The following is an 18,890-nucleotide window of genomic DNA, read 5'->3' as shown; positions in this document are numbered from 1 at the left end:
AAAACGATGATTTGCATATACTTGTGTGACGGGAACTACACTTTATATTTTTTAACAGTTAAAAATAGAACTTCAAAATTTAAAAATATGAATAAATTCTTACTCAAAAATATTATAAAAATTATAAGCATAAAATTCATCTAATTTCACACATTTCATCAGTTTACATCATCGTCAAATTCTAAACACCATTTTTATGTCATGAAAGTTGAACAGTTTGCATTTTGGAATCCTTTTTCTTTATAAAAGGTGGCACAGGTTTGTGCTTTTACCCTAGAGCAAGAGACAAAATAGAGTTAATATCAGATCCAATGCTTGAGCAGGGATTTTGGAGAAGGGTTAAGTACAATGGTTATTATCATAGATGGAAAACTCGCCGAGTACTCGGCGAGTTTTTAAAACTCGCCGAGTTTCCTAGCTCGGCGAGTTTTTAACCAGTTAACTCGCCGATTTAAAAACTCGGCAAACTGGTAGTCGGCAAAAACTCGGCGAGTTTTTCCTAAAAACTCGCGGTTTACTGGTGAACGCGGCCTGTGAGGATTTAAGCGGCAGTGAGTGTGTTTTTTCTCATTCTTTCTTGTATTTGCATTGTTTAGAACCTTGAGGAGTGAAGAGAAGAAGGTTTGGAGGCATTCTTGGCTGATTGCAAGTGATTCAAGGCGGATTTGAGTGGATTGTAGAGGATTCTAACCGATTTTAGAAGACAAATTTCTTTCCAGGTATGTTCATCTTATCATAGTTTGAAAACTTTTTATAGTTTTATAACAAATGTTCTTTTGTTTTTGTTGTTTTTTGTAAATGTTTTCAAATCATTTAAAATCATTTTGAATCATTTGAAACCCTAGCTTCTAAAGATATGGTTGAAGTTTGTTGTTTGCTAAGGATATGGTTCAAGTTTGAAGTTTGAATCATTTGAAACCCTAGCTTCTAAGTTCTAACTTTGTTTATTCATTTCTCTATATATTTATGTGTAGGGCAACGGTCAACCATTAAAAAAATGACAAACCCACAAGAAGAGTGGCCACAAACACCATGCCCATCTGGATATATAGGCACTCGGCCTAAAAATGCAAGAGATAAGGCATGGGGATATGCCTATGAAGCTCCAAATCCAAATGATATTGGGAAGGTGATATGCATTCCCTGTGAGAGAATTATTTCTGGAGGCATAAACCGCCTCAAATACCACCTTGCAGGCATAAAGAAACATGACTCAAATCCTTGTCTCAAGGTAACTGATGAAGAAAAAAGATTCATCCATGCCCTACTTGCAGCTGCTGAAGAGAAAAAATTGAATAGGGAGAGGGCAAAAATAGCTATGAGGGCAGCCATAGCTGAATCTGAAGGAGCTCCTTTTGATATGCAAGAGGAAGAAGAAGCACTTGAGAACATACCAGGATCTCTTCGTGGCCCACGGATCCGCAAACAAAATTTCTCTTTTACCGGTTCCACTTCTTCTACATCTCCTACTTCTTCATCATCACCATCCAGATCCCCATCAGGGATAGGTGGTTATTTTGTGCCCAGGAACACACCTGGAGCACAGCCATCATTAGAGGGCACTGCATGGTTTAAGGAGGTGCATGAGCAAGCTGATATTGCAGCAGCTGATTTTTGGTTTTTCAACAATATCTCAATGAATGCCGCTGATAGTCCCTATTGGGTCAATATGGTGAATGCAATGACAATATCAGGCAAAGGGTACAAGCCGCCTAATCGCAAGGATATGAGTGGAAGGTTAGTATTTTACTATTTAGTAATTGTAAATAATTGAGATTCACTTTAGTTGATTGTTATATTTTAAATCTTAATTGTTATAACTTATTTCCTAATTTTTTACTAACACTTACACTTTATTTAATATTACACTTAAATTTTGTAGGTTGCTTGACAAAGCGGTTGGTAGGGCAAGATTGTTGATAGAAGACCAAAAGAAAGAGTGGAAGAAGTATGGCTGCACCATTTTATCTGATGGGTGGACAGATGGAAGAAGTAGAACCATTATTAACTTCTTGATTGCTTGCAAAGATGATGTGGTGTTTTGGAAATCTGTCGATGCCTCCAACAAAGTGAAAAATGCAGCCACATTGGCTTTAATGTTGGAGAATGTTGTCATGGAGGTGGGAATAGAGAATGTGGTGCAAATAATCACAGATAATGCAGCAGCATATGTGGCAGCAGGTAGATTTAATTTTTTATATTTGAATCAATATGAATCATGAATGTAATGCTATGGTATTATTCAATTTAGATTTGATGTAATTTGTAAATACTAAATATGGAAAGTTTGTTACTGATTATTGATTTTTTGCTAATCTTTTAGGTAGAATCCTCCAAGAGAGGCATCCCACACTTTTTTGGTCACCTTGTGCAGCATGTGTCCTTGACCTTCTTTTGGAGGACATAGGAAAACTTGATTGGGTGAGTCCAGTTGTGGAAGATGCTAGGCGAGTCACGAAATATATCTATAATCACCCATGGGTTCTCAGTTTGATGAGAAAAGCCACTAAAGGCAAAGATTTGATGAGACCTGCTATGACAAGGTTTGCAACGGTCTTCTTGACGTTGCAAAGTATTCTTGACCACATATTGGCTTTGAAGGAAATGTTTGTGTGTGCTGATTGGGTTGCTTCACCTTACTCAAAGAAGCCCGAAGGAGAAGCTGTGGCACGAATAGTCTTTGATGATAGCTTTTTTGCAAAGGCTAAGGAGATTGTGGAGGTAACTTCATTATATTTTTAGACTTTTAGTTTATTCAAGTTTCATTTTCAATTCATAACTTACTATGTTATTAACTAATTTGTATTTTTCAAATTTCAAATGTAGATGTCTCTGCCCCTGGTTCTAGTCTTGCGCACATGTGATGGGCAGCAATCCCCAATGGGAGGTCTTTATGAGGCCATGGATAGGGCAAAAGAGGCTGTTAGAAGTTACTATCACGGGGACAGTCTCAGATTTGACCCCATTTGGGAAATAATTGATAGGAGGTGGAACAATATGCTCCACCAACCTATTCATGCAGCAGGCTACTTCCTCAATCCCAAATTCAGGTACTATGATAATTGATTGTCCTTGAAGTTGGGATTTTAATAAGTCTTTATTTTACTTTACTTTTTAAGGTTGTGTAGTAAGACTTGATATCATTTTCTATTTGTTTTAGGGCTGATGATTCCTACTCAGATCCTAATGGAGAGGTCATGGAAGGTCTCTCTAAATGCATTGAGAGAATGATATCAAGTGAAGAGGAGAGAGACCTTATTGTGACCGAACAACAAATCTATGTGGAATCAAGGGGTCCTTTGTTCTCTTCTATGCTAGCAAAGAGAGCAAGATCTACTCAAGCACCAGGTAAAGCGTCAAACTTTAAAACTTTTGCTAATTGATAAGTTGTGCTTCTGATTTTGTTTTTTATTGCTTTATAACTTTTAAAATTTTGTTTTGCAGATGCTTGGTGGGCAAGTTGGGGTGGCAATACCCCCAATTTAAGGAAATTTGCTCTCAGAGTCCTATCCCAACCTTGTAGCTCATCCCATTGTGAGCGCAATTGGAGCTTATTTGAGTCCATCCATACAAAGAAAAGAAACAGAATGACTCAAAAATGGCTTAATGACCTTGTTTATGTGCACTATAATCTTAAGTTGCGCATAAAAAAGTCACAGCTCTTAGAACTACCTGGTCCGCTTGATCTAGATGAGATAGATCCTTATTCTGATTGGACAGCACAGGAGCCTAGTCCATTTTTTACACCAGATGAGATCTTTGATTTGGAGAGGCAGGCCATGGAGGGGGAGGTTGACACTGATTTTCAGTTCACTATGGATGACATTGAGGATGAGGACGAGGATGATGATGATTCAGGCGAGGATCAGACATTACCATTAGGAGGAGATGCATCCTCTTCTAGGACGCCGAGCCAGTCAGTAGGGACGTCGAGCGAGGGGGCACAGCCACAGAGTTCACAGTCACGCAGCTCACGCCCTATCCCAATGCGGGGCACTTCTTCTAGGACTAGACCCCCTCGCTTTCTTGCTAGTGCAAGTGGAAAGAGGAAGATGTGATTGGCATTGTCACATTGTATTGATGTATTTAGACTTTTAGTATTTACTTCTAGTTTGACAGATTGAAACTACTTAGTAATTTACTATTTTGCTTCCTACCATGAGCATTCTGCATGAGAATGCAATTTTGTACGCATTATGCATTTATATATATCTAAACTTTGTTTCTTTCTTTTGTATTGTCTTTAATTAACTTATTAGATGCATCTTCTCATTAAATTTTGCAAAATAAATGTATTTTTAATTAAATTTCAGCGGTTTTTTAGGTTCCCGAGTTTTTCCCGATTAAACTTTTGGGGGGCTTGGCGAGTTTTTGCATTTGGCGAGTTTTCCAACTATGTTTATTATTACGCCACACATGGGCAAACTCGAGATAAGCTATTAAAAAGTTGTGAAGAAGTGTTATAGAGGATTTGTGTTTCATGTTTAGTTAAGGTTTTATGCCAATGATTATGACAGTCTCTTTGGTTTTTGTTGCTTTGCCATATCATGTCACTTTTGAATTATGCTCATCAAATTTTGTATGGGTCAAAGTACTTACTGAGATTAACTATACTTGCGTGATTTTAAGTAGCTCTTGATTGCTGTAACTGTTGTTTTTTCTTTATCGAAACAATAAGGTGGAGCATCTTTCTGGGTAAAGTATTTCAAGTGTGCAGTCTATTTTTTCATCAATTGCCATGTAATAATCTGAATCTATGGATACTTGAATTAGGCAACTTTTAAATTTTTTATGTCTGATGTGAGATTTGCCTTATGTCTACAGAATGACGATGAAGACATGATATTTATGTACAATGCATATTTACATAAGATGCTTACAAGTTTTCTTTCTCATCCGATTGGACGAGACAAGGCAAGTCAATTATATCCTGTTTGTATATTTCTGTAATTATTATTGGAGCATTATTTACACTTGGTCCTATAGCAGTGGGATCTGATTTTTCGACCATGCTGTGATGGTGCTTTTCCATCAAATAACTTTTATCAGTTGATATTTAATTTTGTAGAGCCAAACAATTTAAAGAATGCAGGTTGTGAAATTGGAAGTTAGAAATTTTCTGTTGTTGCAATCAGTAGTTTTCTAAGCTAAAATTAGACAGTTCTTGTTCCCAAGGTAGGATTTTAGATTATTGTTGAAAAACACAGACTTAGCAAAAAGTCAGGAAAATTTCTGGATGCTTAAAAACTCAGTAAAACACTCTTCGATTAAAATTTAAAATTATAACAAAACTGAATTGACAGCTCAAGTAGTTTTGGTTCATTTATATGAAAAATAATTATTTGAATTGACATCTTAGCATTAATATTTTTACATATTTAATCTATAGAAAACACAGGCCCAATTGTGTTTTTGTCTTGCTTTTTAAAATCAGAACAAGGTTCTTGGGATGGCACTGCTTTATCGCTATTTGTATTGGTTTCAAAACCACTTGCTTTTGTTCCTTTAATTTTGGTTCCTAGGATACTCTCTCCTTAGAATCTACTGCTGTGATGTATTATTGAGTCACATTGAACTACTTTTGGGCCGTTGTGGACATCATTATAGTTATGTAATCTAAAATTAATGAATCCTCACTCATAATTGCACAAACGAATCTTTTCAGTTTTAAATACAAATTTTGACCAAATACTTAACTAAGGTTTGCAGGCGAGTTACTCACTACCTTGTCTTGATCGTAATTACTTGCACAATTTTTTTTTAATCTATGCATTAGCTGATAGTTGTTCCTTAGTAGTGTCGTTCTATAATATAAACAACTACATGAAACTATATCTGTTCTCTTTGAATTGCAAATTTCTCTTGGATGTTTATTAGAAGAAACCTCTCTCTCTCCACCCTCCCCCCCTGTCCCTCCATCCTCTTCCGTCTGTTTTGTTGCAAACATTCACCCAATTGCAAATGTAAACCTTGTCTTTTCGGCTTGTTGGCTTAGTTTTTCGTAGTTGTCTGTTAGTTTTGGATGAGGTTAGAAATTGTTTGAGTGCCTGTTATGTTCTAAACACACACATCCCTTTGCAATTGGGGACCCTTTCTTCTTTTCGGCATGTTGGCTTAGTTTGTCATAGTTGTTTGTTAGTTTTGGACTAAGTCACAAGGTTCGGCGCGTTTGAAGGATGAAATTCGGATTTTTCCAAATATTATTTTTTTCTAAAATAATCGCCCAAATTTGCTGTTACTCGACCACAAAAATTAGGGCTTTTTTTGTTGCTGTGATTATTTAGAAATTGCTATTTTTTTCTTCTGAGGTTCGATTAGTAATTTCTGAATCGATTTTACTCTATATAATAGAGTTATTGGGTATGGGTAGCAGAGGAAGAAAGCAGCGTGACTTGGGTTTTCATCAATTTGCTGTCTACGTTTCAGCGCTGTTTTCTACTTGCATGAGGGAGGGAGGAGCTTCGTTTCAGTGCCGTTTGCGTGAGGGGAGAACATTGTCTGTCTGCATTGAGTGTGAATCGCAGCGTTTGAAACGTCCATCGGTAGTCTGCAGACTTTGCACTGCATTGCTGCTTTCGAACCTTCCACTAAAGTTACATTTTAGATGTAATTTTTTTTTTCTATACTATATAGTATACAAGTACTTTAAAGTTTATAACATAATAGTATTCAAGTGCTTTCAAAGTTTCAATTAGTTATATTTTAAAGTATCAATGTGAAATAATTACATTATAAGGTGTTTTCATAGGTTTTTTGGCACGATATTTTTATTAGTGTAATATGGCTATTTTAAATTTAACATTTATTTTCTACGGTTTTCATTTTATAAGGTGTTTTACTATTTGAAATTTGATATATGTTTTTTGGGCATAATGTTTTTATTAATGTGATATAGCTCTAAGACGTAAATGGTTATCTATAATTTAAAATATTGATATATTATTATTAATTTTTTAATATCATAGTTCTTTGAATTATAAAATATCAAAGTTTATATTTAATTAGGTATATCTTAAAAATAATATTTTGTTTTCATTTATAACATTTTTATTCAAATAAATAAATAAAAATTATATTGTATTATATGTAATAAATGTAAATTTCAGATAATGTAATTATAAAAGTGTGAAATGTTGAACTTTAATTTGTTTAATTCTAATTTAATACTAATATGTAATATTACATTGGTTTATTAAAATAATATATTTAAATTAAGTTTTAATTTATTGAATTATTTTGTTTTAAAGTTTAAAATAATTAATATTTTTTCATTTAAACAATGTTTAGTTAATGTTTTAGTTATAATATATTATCTTGTTTTTAATTCTATTGATTGTAATATGGTTCCTAGGAAATCAGCTTTGGAGGCATGGAAACACGTGACTCGTAATGGCGCTAATAAAGCTTGGTGTAACTTGTGTCCAAAAATTATTGCTGGAAGTTTAACAAGGGTCATGGATCACTTGCTTGGTATTGTGGGGGGTAAAGGTGGAGGTGTTACCACATGTCTAGGTGTGACCCAAGAGCTCAGAGCTATTTTAGAGAAAGAGCATTCATCTTCTATTGCTGAAAAGATGAAGAAGGCACAAATGAAACAACAAATTGAAGATGACGTTTGTAGATTCACATCTACTATACCTTCATCTTCATGTCTACCTTAGGTTGTAAAGGCATCAAAAGAGAGTGGATCATTGAGCACCTTTTCAAAACCATGTGAGAAACAAGAAGTGGCTGATTTTCTAGCTGATTTATTCTATACAAGTGCGATTCCATCCAATGTAGCTAGAAATCCACTTTTTTATGCTACATTTCAATAGGCTAGAGAGTTTGGCAAAGGAAACATACCTCCCTCTTTTGAGGCTTTGAGAATAACTCTCTTGGAGAGGTTAAAAGATAGAGTGACTGGGAAATTAGCTGTGGTCAAAGCCTCTTGGAAGGCTATAGGTTGCACTATATTGAGCGATGGATGGTCGAATATGTGTCGAAGGCCAATGATCAATGTTTTAGTTGCTTGTCCCAAAGGAGTTGTCTTCTTGAGAGTTATTGACATTATGAATAAAAAAACAAACTTCTGAATATATATTTCAGATATTAGAGGAAGCAATTCTTGAAGTGGGGGTCGGAAATGAAGTTTGGGGGCGGTAGTATGTCTGAACATAAATGCGTCAGGTAGAAAGAATTCAAAAACACTTCATTACATGCAATCTCAAAGTCAAGACCATGGTGCCCTATGAGATCTTATTGGTTGAGGTGGGTTCCTTTTCGTTAGAAGCTGTCGCATTGGTTCAAATGCTAAGCTATTTAAAGAAAACAAAGGTTTGGAAAAACATCATTGGCCCAAGCTAGTCATAGATGAAAAACTTGTCAGGCGGAAAGGCACATGGATGAAGCAAAATGACAAGTGGATGCGAAAATGGGATATCAACATCCATACTTGCCCAGATAGTATTAAAGAAATAAAGAAGTTTGTCATGGAAAAATTTCGTAATATCATATGGACAAGACACATGGGGTGGAAAAAATCTTACTACACTAAAGAATTTAACCCCACTTCTAGTTATAATGAAAAGGCCTATATAAGAGCACCTATTAATTGGAGAGCAAAAATGCTGATAGTGCAATTCAGAACTAGTTCACATCGGTTGCAATGTGAAATTGGTAGAAGGCAAGTTCCAAAAGAAGAGTAAGCAGACATAACTTGTTTATTCTGTAATATAGGGGCAGTAGAGATGGAGCATCACTTTGTCAAAGATTGCCTGGCATACAGTGACATTAGATCGGGTAATATAGAGATATTACAGAATAGGGACTTGAACTACTTATTTGAGGAGAATTAAGTAAAGAGAACATTGGCTTTGATTATCAAACTTCAGCGATGGAGAGACAAGTTAACCAAAAGTCTGCAGTTAGATTAGTTCCTCTCCTACCTTAGGGGGCTGATTGTGTGGGTCCCATAGGCTACTTTAGCCTCGTGGACATCATTAAAATCTATCATTTCATTTCATTTCAAATGTGGTTCAAGTGGTTAGTGATAGTGCAGCAAATTGTGTGGGAGTTGGGAAGCTGATTGTAGAGAAGTACCTGCAAATTCATTGGAGTCCATCTGCAGCTCATTCTTTGGATTTGTTGCTTAATGAGTTGGCAAAAGTCCCTTGGATACATGGAGCAATTCATAGAGGAAGAGTAGTTGCAAATTTCATACAAAATCATCGTCTCACATTGAGTCTTTACAGGCAACATGCGTCTAGGGAGTTCCTGAGGCCTTGTGATACAAGATTTGCTTCATTTTTATATCACTTTGAAAAGAGTCATTGAAGAGAAAGCAACTTTGAGATCTGTAATTTGTTCCAATGAGTGGGAAAATTCTACACTCTCTAAAAGTGCCAAGGAGAAGATCATAGAGCAAATTGTTTTAAAGTAGCTTTTGGGAAAGTGGGGCGAAGGTCTTAAATATATGCGAGCCAATTGTTGATGTGCATTGTATGGTTGATGGTGGCACTCCTTGCCTTGAAATGCTTTATGAAAGCATGGATTGTTGCAAGGAAGCTATTTAGAAAGCATTAAATTATTTGGAAGAAAAGTACATAGAGATATGGTAGACTATTGATTCCAGATGGAGAATGATGCACACTCCTTTACATGCAACAACTTGCTATGTGGAGCCTAAATTATTTCACATTGATAGACAAGGTGATGCTGAAATTATGGCAGGGTTTTATGAAGCCATTAGTAGGTTTGAACCAGATCCATCAATTGCATCTCTAATTAGAGAACAATGTTGGAAATACAGGAAAACGGAAGGGGTGTTTGGAATAGGAGCAGCCAAATATGCTATGACACAAGATGAGGTACTTGGTTGTAGATGGTGGATGAGCTATAGGGCAGAAACTCCTGAACTTCAGCGATTTGCCATTTGAATATTGAGTCAAGGAGCAAGTTCATCAGCTTGTGAGAGAAATTGGAGTTGCTTTGACCACATCCATTCCAAAAAGAGGAACAAGTTGTTGTGTGGAAAATTGGGAGATCTTGTCTATGTTCGCAGCAATTTAAAATTGTCCATGAACAAATCAGCAAATGAGTCATATTTACAAAAACGAGCTTTAGAAGACATAGCAGTACTAGGACACAGAGGAGCCCGACTTTTTTGATGAGGAATTGGGTAGTGATATTGATGCTGATGCTACAACATTTGAGCCAAGTGCTCTTGATGACTTTTAGCTTTTTTGAAGTTATGAAATCTTGACTTTTGATTGTAACTTTGTGAGTAAAACAGATCTTTGCTATTTTGATTTCACATGTCTCTTATGCTTTATACTTTATAAATTTGTCACCATGCTTATACAATTGTCAAATCTTTTTAACAAATTTAACTATTTTGATAATTTATGGGATATATTGCATAGATTTAAAAATAATTAAAATTATATAAGGCAAATTTAATTTGATGTTTTTTTTCGAATTTTTACTCTTCCCAAACTTCATTTGAATTTTATACTTGCCCAACTCAAATTTGAATTCGAACCTTGTGACTTAGGTTTTTGGATGAGCTTGGCAATAGTTGAGTTTCTTGGTCTCATAAGCTGTTGGGAAGGTTGCAGTATCTTGTTAAGTTCAGGTTGGATTTGAACAATTTGAAGTGTTGTGATTGCGAAAATGTGATGCCCCCATCCTAGAGTTTGATAATAAATATTTTATAAGTCGCAAAAGAAATATTTTATAAAATAAATAATATAATAGTTGAATAAAATATTAGTAAATAATGCAATAGTTTAAATTAATAAATAGCAAACAAAGATTGTAACTATTATAAATATAATAATCTTAATATGATTATCTCTTATTAAAATATTAATGAAATAATAATGTTACTATAAGAATAGATAAGCAATAAATAAAATAAATATATAAGCAAAAAAATTATAATCTAAAGTGATTATGCAATAAATAACAAATCACAGTAAGTATAGAAGCAATAACAATAAACATATGCTAAACCAATTGTCCAAGGGTTAGACAATCTGATTTGTTTAAGAAGAGTTACAATCCATACCAAACGGTACACATACCATATATAATACAAATCAATTTCATTCTCAAAGTAACAAAGAGGATGATAAATATAATATAATTAAGAAGGATCACAAAAATAAATATATATTATTAGTACTTAGAAAGGAATTAAAGCATATCTAATGCTTGCAAGTGTCAGTAACAACTTGTAACTTATCCATGCATCAATACTAATTTACATAATAGTGTAACATAATGCTATTAAGAATAATGGACCCATACATGATTTTGCATCTATAGAATTTTAATAAACTCAAAATTACACACACACACACACACACACACACGTGTGTGTGTGTGTGTGTTTAAATTTATAAATATAAAATAAATTTATATTCATATTATTATAATAACAACTAAGGTGATATTTGTATTATTATTGATATTTAAAATTCTAAACATAAACTAAAATTCAATTACTATTTGGCTAAGAAGGAAAGATTGAAAGTGTTATCATGGAGGAGCTTGTATAAATCCAAGCAAATGGGTCTTATCACAAGAGAGGGTAGGGGTCAACATTTTGCAAACCTTTGTGATATGGACTTGAACCTATAAACTGTGAGGGAATTCATTGTTGGTTCTAGGCAAAAGTGGAATCTTCCTTGTCATGGTCAATTCTCCACTCGAATGAAAAATTTACAACCCAAAATGATATCAAAAAGTAAAATTTCGTTGTCAACTAATAATTTTCACTCCTCGAACCAAAGTCTTCCTTGTGGAGATCGAATTTCCAATCTTGGAGTAAAATTCTTTTGTCTTGGTTGAATCTCCACCCTTGAGGAAAATTTTCAAAAATGAAAGTAAAGGAAGAGTGGAATTTCCTTGTTCACTAGGATTTTCCACCCTTGTAAGGTTCAAATGTGTACTTCTGGAGTCAAAACCTTCCTTGTCTTGGTCAAATATTCACCCTTGATGAATGTTTGCATAGTTAAAACTAAAAGAACAGTGGAATTTCCTTGTCCACTAGGAATCCCCTTCCTTACTTCTAAGGTTCGATTTTCCACTTTCGGGCTCAATACCTTCCTTCTCTTGGTCAAGTCTTCGCCCTTGAAAAAAATTTGCAAAGTTAAAACTAAATGAGAATGTATTTTTCCTATCGACTAGGAGTTGTCATCCTTCTAAGGTTCAAATTTCCACTCCCTAAGGAAAATTTTCAATTAAAAAATGAATGAAGAGTGGAATTTCCTTATCCACTAGGAATTTCCACCCTAACTTTTGGTTGTTGATTTTCCACTCTAGGAAGAGATTTGCAAAATAAAAAATAAATGAAGAGTAGAATTCCCCTTTCAATTAGGAACTTTCATCTTTTGTTGTTGTTGTTGTATTTGCACTTGGAACAGATTTGTAAAATAAAAGATAATTTAAAAGTGGAATTTCCTTGTCCACTATAATTTCCTCCCTTCTTGTGGAGGTAAAATTCTCACTCGAAGAAGAGATTTGCAAAGTAAAAAAAATGAAGAGTTGAATTTTTTTGCCCACTAGGAATTTCCATCCTTCCTCTTAGTGTGCAATTTTCCAATCTTGTCATGTGCAAATTTCTGTTCTTGCTAGTGCTAGTTGATTTTCCACCTCATGCAAATCTCAAAAATGGAAAGCAAAATCAAAATGATTAGCAAATAGAACCCAAATTTTCCTTGTAGAGGTTGAATCTGCACCTTCGGAGAAACTTGCAATGCAAGTAAATAAATAAAAGAATGAGATTTCCCTGTCCACTAGTATTTTCCACCCTTGGTAAGGGTCAGATTTCCACCCTTCCTTCTAAAGCCAAAATTTCCCCTCTTTGAAGTGAATCACGTGTGAGAATATGATTACATAGAGGATCGTGTCTATGACAATGGAAGTTTAGAGAATTTAATATAGGTCATTGCCTTTAGTAAGAGGTAGGTTGATTTGCTGATAAGATCATGTTGTAGACAATTTTAACTAATACAAGAGCATTTTCATAGGCTAGGGAATTGGAAGAATATTTCTTGTCTAAACTGACATAATTATTTGGAGTGGAAGAGAACTACAGATAAATGGGAACAGATAATCTAGAAATTTATGCTATCTCAAGTTCCAAACATCAATGCAAATGGATAACTTTCATACTCAAGCATGCCAAGTTGTGTAGTTAGCTTAGAATGTTTGTTGTTATGTTTAATAATATAGATCATCTGACTATGTACTTATTACAAGGTAATTGGTAAATACTTGCTTATTAATAACAGAGACCGAAAGGTCAATTTATACAAAAGGAAGAGACGATGTTTCCTTAGGAAACGATCGTAAAGAATAGAAACATTCTATTCCAGAGAAAGCAAAAAACGAAAGCAAACTAAAGCTAAAGATATTTACAAGATAACCATTAACTAATAATAGACGTCTTATCTATTATTGTAATACCCTCCCTTAATGGTTAATCTATCTAACACACCAAGTTGTCCTCTGAATTTGACAAACTTATCAGGACCAAGAGGCTTGGTGAGAATGTCTGCAGTCTGATCTGAGGTAGGAATATACTGCAGATCTATAGTCCCGTCTTCAACCAGCTGTCGAATGTAATGACAATGAACATCCACATGCTTGGTTCGTTCATGGAAGACTGGATTCCGTGCTAACTTGATAACGCCTTTGTTATCAACAAACAGAGTAGTCGGTCCTGCTGGTGACATCTGCATATCCCCAAGCATCCGACGAAGCCAGACAACTTCACATCCTGCCTTAACAGTCCCTCTGTATTCAGCCTCTGTAGAAGAGAGAGAAACTGCCTGCTGCTTCTTGCTGGTCCATGTGACTGCACCGGATCCCAAACTGAACACATATCCAGATGTTGACTTTTTATCATCAACAGAGCCTGCCCAATCTGAATCTGTGAACCCACTGAGTTTAGGATTAGAACTCCGAGAATACAGAAGTCCATAATCAGAAGTGCCCTTCACATAACGAAGCACACGCTTTGCTGCCATCCAATGATCAGCCTTAGGAGCTGTCATAAAGCGTGAAATATAGCTAACTGCGAAGCTGATATTAGGCCTAGTAGCAGATAGGTAGATGAGGCTGCCTACTAGTTGCCTATACGTAGTATCATCAACAGAAGGAGAATCAGACTTGGCTGATAACTTGAGACCTTTCTCCATAGGTGTAGATGCAGGTTTGCAATCCTGCATTCGGAATTTGTCTAACAAGGCTCTGGCATATTTGGACTGAGAGATGAATATACCAGAAGACTGTTGCCAAACTTCAACACCTAAGCAATAATGCATGAGCCCAAGGTCAGTCATATCAAAAGACTGGCATAAGTGTTGTTTGATTCCCTGAATCAAAGATGCCGAACTGCCAGTGATGATCAGATCATCCACATAGATTACCAGAAGGATGATGTCACTGTCAGTAGTCTTGATGTACAGATTTGAGTCTGAAGAACTCTTCTTGAAGCCTTGATCACTGAGGTACGTATCAATCTTGATGTACCATGCTCGAGGGGCCTGCTTCAAACCATAGAGAGCTTTTACCAATCTGAGAACCTGATGGTCTTTACCAGCAACCTTGAAACCAGGAGGCTGCGTCATGTAGACCTCTTCATGGAGATCACCATTCAGGAAAGCGCTCTTTACGTCCATCTGATGGACCTTCCAACCAAACTGTGCTGCCATGGCTAGGACTAATTTGATGGTGCTCATCTTTGCAGTAGGAACAAAGGTCTCCTCATAATCAATGCCCTGACGCTGAGAAAAGCCCTTTGCCACTAAACGAGCTTTGTACTTATCCAAAGTACCATCTGATTTGTATTTGATTTTGTAGACCCATTTGCAGCTAATGGGTTTCTTCCCTGGGGGGAAGATCAGAAAGGACCCAAGTGTTGTTCTTCAGCAGGCTCTGGTGTTCAGATTGCATGGCCTGTTCCCACTCTGGAATTCCTTTAGCCTCGGAATATGTTTGAGGTTCAAACACACTGTGAATGTTGGCCATAAGAGCAAAGTTAACAAAATCTATAGTTTTGCTCTTTTTCCGAGTAGTTCTCCCATCAATGAGCTCATCATCATGAAGATCAGCAAGTGTCTTAGCCCACCACTTAGGCCGGAGAGGAGAATGACCAACAGTAGTACTAGGAGATGCTTGATCAGCAGGATCCTGATCAGAAGAATCTGGATCAAACTCAGGTGAAGCATCTTCAGAACGAGGTGATCCTGCAGGAGAAGCCGGAGGTGGCTGTACAGGTATCACTGGCAGGACTGGAGCTGTAGGAGCTACTGGAGCCCTCCCATCAGGTGGACCTAATGGAAGCCAAACTCCCAAATCATGAACCTGCATAGGCTGGTCTGCTGGATCAGGAACAGGAGAAACAGGCATGAATGGTCCTCGCTGCTCATCAAAGACTACATCGCGGCTGTATATGAGACGAGATGTCTCAACATCAATAAGGCGATAGGCTTTGTGAAGACTGCTATATCCAGCAAGCATCAGTTTCTGACTCTTGGCATCCAACTTGGTGCGTGAAGCATCAGGGATCCAAACAAAAGCAAGAGAGCCAAAAACCTTCAGGTGATTGATTCTGGGCTTGCGACCTGACCAGGCCTCTTCCCGAGTTTTACCTTTGACCGCCACTGTGGGTGACCGGTTCAACAGATAAACTGCAGTGTTAACTGCTTCTGCCCAAAAATGCTTCGGAACATGTCTGTGTTCGAGCATGGAACGAGCCATCTCGGTGATTGTCCTGTTCCGACGTTCAACTACACTGTTCTGTTGTGGCGTGTGGGGTGTGGTGAACTGGCGTTGGATGCCATGTGTATCTAAGAAGCTGGAGAAAACATTAGAACAAAATTCCCCCCCATTGTCTGATCTAAGAGTAATAATAGATTTCCCAGACTCTTTTTCAACTAAGGGTTTAAACTTTTGAAATACAATAAATGCATCGGATTTTTTTTTAAGGAAATACACCCACATTTTTCTACTGAAATCATCTACAAACAACAAAAAATACCTGTACCCAAGAACAGAAGGAGTGGCCATAGGGCCGCAGATATCAGCATGAACAAGCTGAAGTACTTGAGAAGCTCGCCAAGAATCGCCACTGGGGAAAGGTGTGCGATGTTGCTTCCCAGCCTGACATGCGTCACAAACTCCAAGGTGTTGGGTTTGAATCTCTGGCAAACCAAGAACAAGCTCATCCCAAGCAAGTTGTGAGAGATAATGCACATTTAAGTGCCCATATCGCTGATGCCAAAGTGAGCTGATGGAAGATCGCCGAGCAGCCATAGCTAAGTCCTGAGAATCACTAGAATCAGTAAGTTTGAAAAGACCATGATCCTCAAGACCAACTGCAACAGTATACATAGTCGCCCGATCAGTAATGGTGCACTGATGTGAACTGAAGGTGACTGCCAAGTGTGGAGAATGTCGCAGCAACTGACTGACCGAGAGTAGATTTAGTTCCATCCCTGGAACGTAGTACACATCAAGGAATATGAGCTTCCTCCCAACAGACTGAATTTGAATGTTGCCTTTACCAACAACCATGTACTCTTCTCCAGCACCAAAGATAACAGAATCTGAATAAGGCTGGTAGTCACTAAACCAGTCTCTGCAGTGAGTGAAATGTCAAGAGGCACCTGAATCAATGTACCAGGCAGATGACTGTACATGATCTGCGGGTCTTTTAGCCATGAAGGCATAAAAGGCAGATTCCACCTGCTCAGTGTGCTCTGCACTGTTCGCTTTGGGTTGCGAACCTGATTGCTTAGACTGGGCAGCTAAGCGTTTCCGACATGCAACCTTCATGTGACCATACTTGTGGCAATAGTTGCATTGAATGTTCTTCTTTTTGGTACCATCGAATGCTGGAGCAGAAGACTTCTGTTGAGATGGTTGTTGAAACTTGCCCTTATCCTTCTGAAAGGATTTCGCAGCAAAGGCTTGCTCAGTGGAGGTGGAACTGGAGCTGCTACCGAACTGTTGTTTCCACCGATCTTGCTGAAGTAGCAGGGTGCAGAGATCAGTGAACTTTAGATCAACACCAGTAGATGTGATGTTGAGAGTCTCGATAAAATGCTCATAGGAATTTGGTAAACTCCGAAGAGTGATTACCACAATATCCTCTTCCTCCATCTTGCGACCGATGGCAAGTAACTGATCACGGATTTCCTGAATCCGATTCAGGTGTGCCTGGAGCGAGGTGCGCTCATCCATGACAATAGAAAACAAAATGTTTTTCAGAAAGAAGGCTCTGCTCTTGTCAAAAGTCTCATGAAGACCTTTTAGATGTGTCCAAATTTCGGCTGCTGTCTTGCCGGATGGAATCTGAGAAAGCTGGTCATCAGCTACGGATAGTTTGAGAAGCATTACTGCCTCTCGATTATTCAAATCCCATGTATCTTGATCAGGACCCGGAGAAGTCGGACGTTGCGTAACACCCAGAACAAGTTGATCGGTGTTTCGATATTCGAAGATTGCAATGATGCGCTGCTTCCAGGTTCCATAATTGCGACCATTGAATTTGGAATTATGCTCAAGCAGAATATTTGTCAGAGATGCCATCGCACGTTTTTCAATGAAAAATTGTGAAAATCTGTGAAGGCACGTTCTTCAAGGCAAAAATACGGAAGACCCAGAAGAATCAGAGAATGACCCAAAAGAGAGCTCGAAAAACCCAGAAGGAATTTGTTGTCGTTTTTTGAATCCGTTGGCTCGAAAATCGAGGCACAAAAATTGAGGCACCCAGAAAAAATGAACGACAACCCAGTTGAGCTCTCGAAAAACCCACCAAGAATTTGCAAACAAAAAATTTTTTCGACCCCAAAAATTAGGGTTTCGAAAAAAAACGGCTCTAGCTGAAAAAAGCTTGAAAAAACTTCAGATTTCTTGATGAAAAATGGTCGAATCTGCTTCCCAGAGGACAATGACAGACTGAGACAGCTAAGAGCATGAAGATTTGATATAGAAACATGCAGATTTTCACCCCAAAAACGTGAGTCTCCAAAAAATGGCCACGATTTCCATGCAATTTGCAGACCCGTAATTCGAGAATTTCTCCAAGTAGAAAAACCCTAGGTGGGTTTTGGAGAAATTAGCTGAAATAATTTTGGAAAAATTTAAACAAATAATTTCAAGAAGAAATTATAAATTTTTCCGAAAAAATTTAAGTATTTAGCTCTGATACCATATTACAAGGTAATTGGTAAATACTTGCTTATTAATAACAGAGACCGAAAGGTCAATTTATACAAAAGGAAGAGACGATGTTTCCTTAGGAAACGATCGTAAAGAATAGAAACATTCTATTCCAGAGAAAGCAAAAAACGAAAGCAAACTAAAGCTAAAGATATTTACAAGATAACCATTAACTAATAATAGACGTCTTATCTATTATTGTAATAGTACTAATTTTTTGTTTCAAGTATTTGATGGCTTTCGATAGTCAAAATTGTCAATTGGTTGATGGTTGTGTTTTCTGGAAACTATCGAATGTCCTACATAGTTTCTATACTTTTAAGGAATGTAGTATGATCTAGTTAGATCAGTTCTGATCCTTGAAGATCATGTCTTTCTTTCTTCTATAATAATTTCATGTGTGAGTAGAGATATGTTTTACGTACATATTTGATATGTACTGTCATCTTCACTATTAATTCACATATTTAGTTTGTAAGATGCAGCAATATACATTTAGTGACATTGCCTTAAACAAACAAGCTTACATTTGAGTGGTTCATGCTATGGCATCCCAGTAAATTTGAGACCATGAAAGGACAGAATCTTTAGGTATCATTCAGAAAATGGAACAAAGAAGAAGATTAAGACAAAAATTCGAGAAAAATATAGTTGGACGATTCCAAAGAGAA

The 18,890-nt window shown here is 36.8% G+C and overlaps 2 protein-coding genes across 8 annotated transcripts in view; both read left to right on the top strand.

The window, feature by feature from the left end:
* The window catches only part of EMB3142 (nuclear pore complex protein (DUF3414)), a 314,519-nt gene that overhangs the window by 58,156 nt on the left and 237,473 nt on the right, over positions 1-18,890 (top strand). For all 7 annotated transcript variants that reach the window (XM_089819936.1, XM_089819932.1, XM_089819934.1 and 4 more), the window contains exon 10: positions 4,825-4,914. In XM_089819936.1, the coding sequence (XP_089676062.1) occupies positions 4,825-4,914 (90 nt within the window). The remainder of the gene's footprint in view (positions 1-4,824; positions 4,915-18,890) is intronic.
* On the top strand, positions 861-4,230 carry LOC149566627 (uncharacterized). The gene is made up of 6 exons (XM_089819937.1): positions 861-1,737; positions 1,883-2,181; positions 2,324-2,721; positions 2,827-3,050; positions 3,161-3,348; positions 3,445-4,230. The coding sequence occupies exons 1-6, from the start codon at positions 998-1,000 to the stop codon at positions 4,056-4,058; spliced, it is 2,463 nt and encodes an 820-aa protein (XP_089676063.1). The 5' UTR covers positions 861-997; the 3' UTR covers positions 4,059-4,230.

This window comes from Cupressus sempervirens, chromosome 3 (genome assembly GCF_028749045.1).
Source record: "Cupressus sempervirens isolate cs-2001-9-10 chromosome 3, ASM2874904v1, whole genome shotgun sequence".
NCBI classification, from domain to species: Eukaryota; Viridiplantae; Streptophyta; class Pinopsida; order Cupressales; family Cupressaceae; genus Cupressus; species Cupressus sempervirens.
The sequence above is the reverse complement of the archived record's forward strand: the minus strand, read 5'-3'. Positions and strand labels throughout refer to the sequence as shown.

Coding starts and splice junctions, on each gene's coding strand:
- LOC149566627 (XM_089819937.1), top strand. CDS start 998: ATGACAAACCCACAAGAAGAGTGGCCACAAACACCATGCCCATCTGGA. Junction 1,738..1,882: donor CGCAAGGATATGAGTGGAAG/GTTAGTATTTTA, acceptor TAAATTTTGTAG/GTTGCTTGACAAAGCGGTTG. Junction 2,182..2,323: donor AGCAGCATATGTGGCAGCAG/GTAGATTTAATT, acceptor CTAATCTTTTAG/GTAGAATCCTCCAAGAGAGG.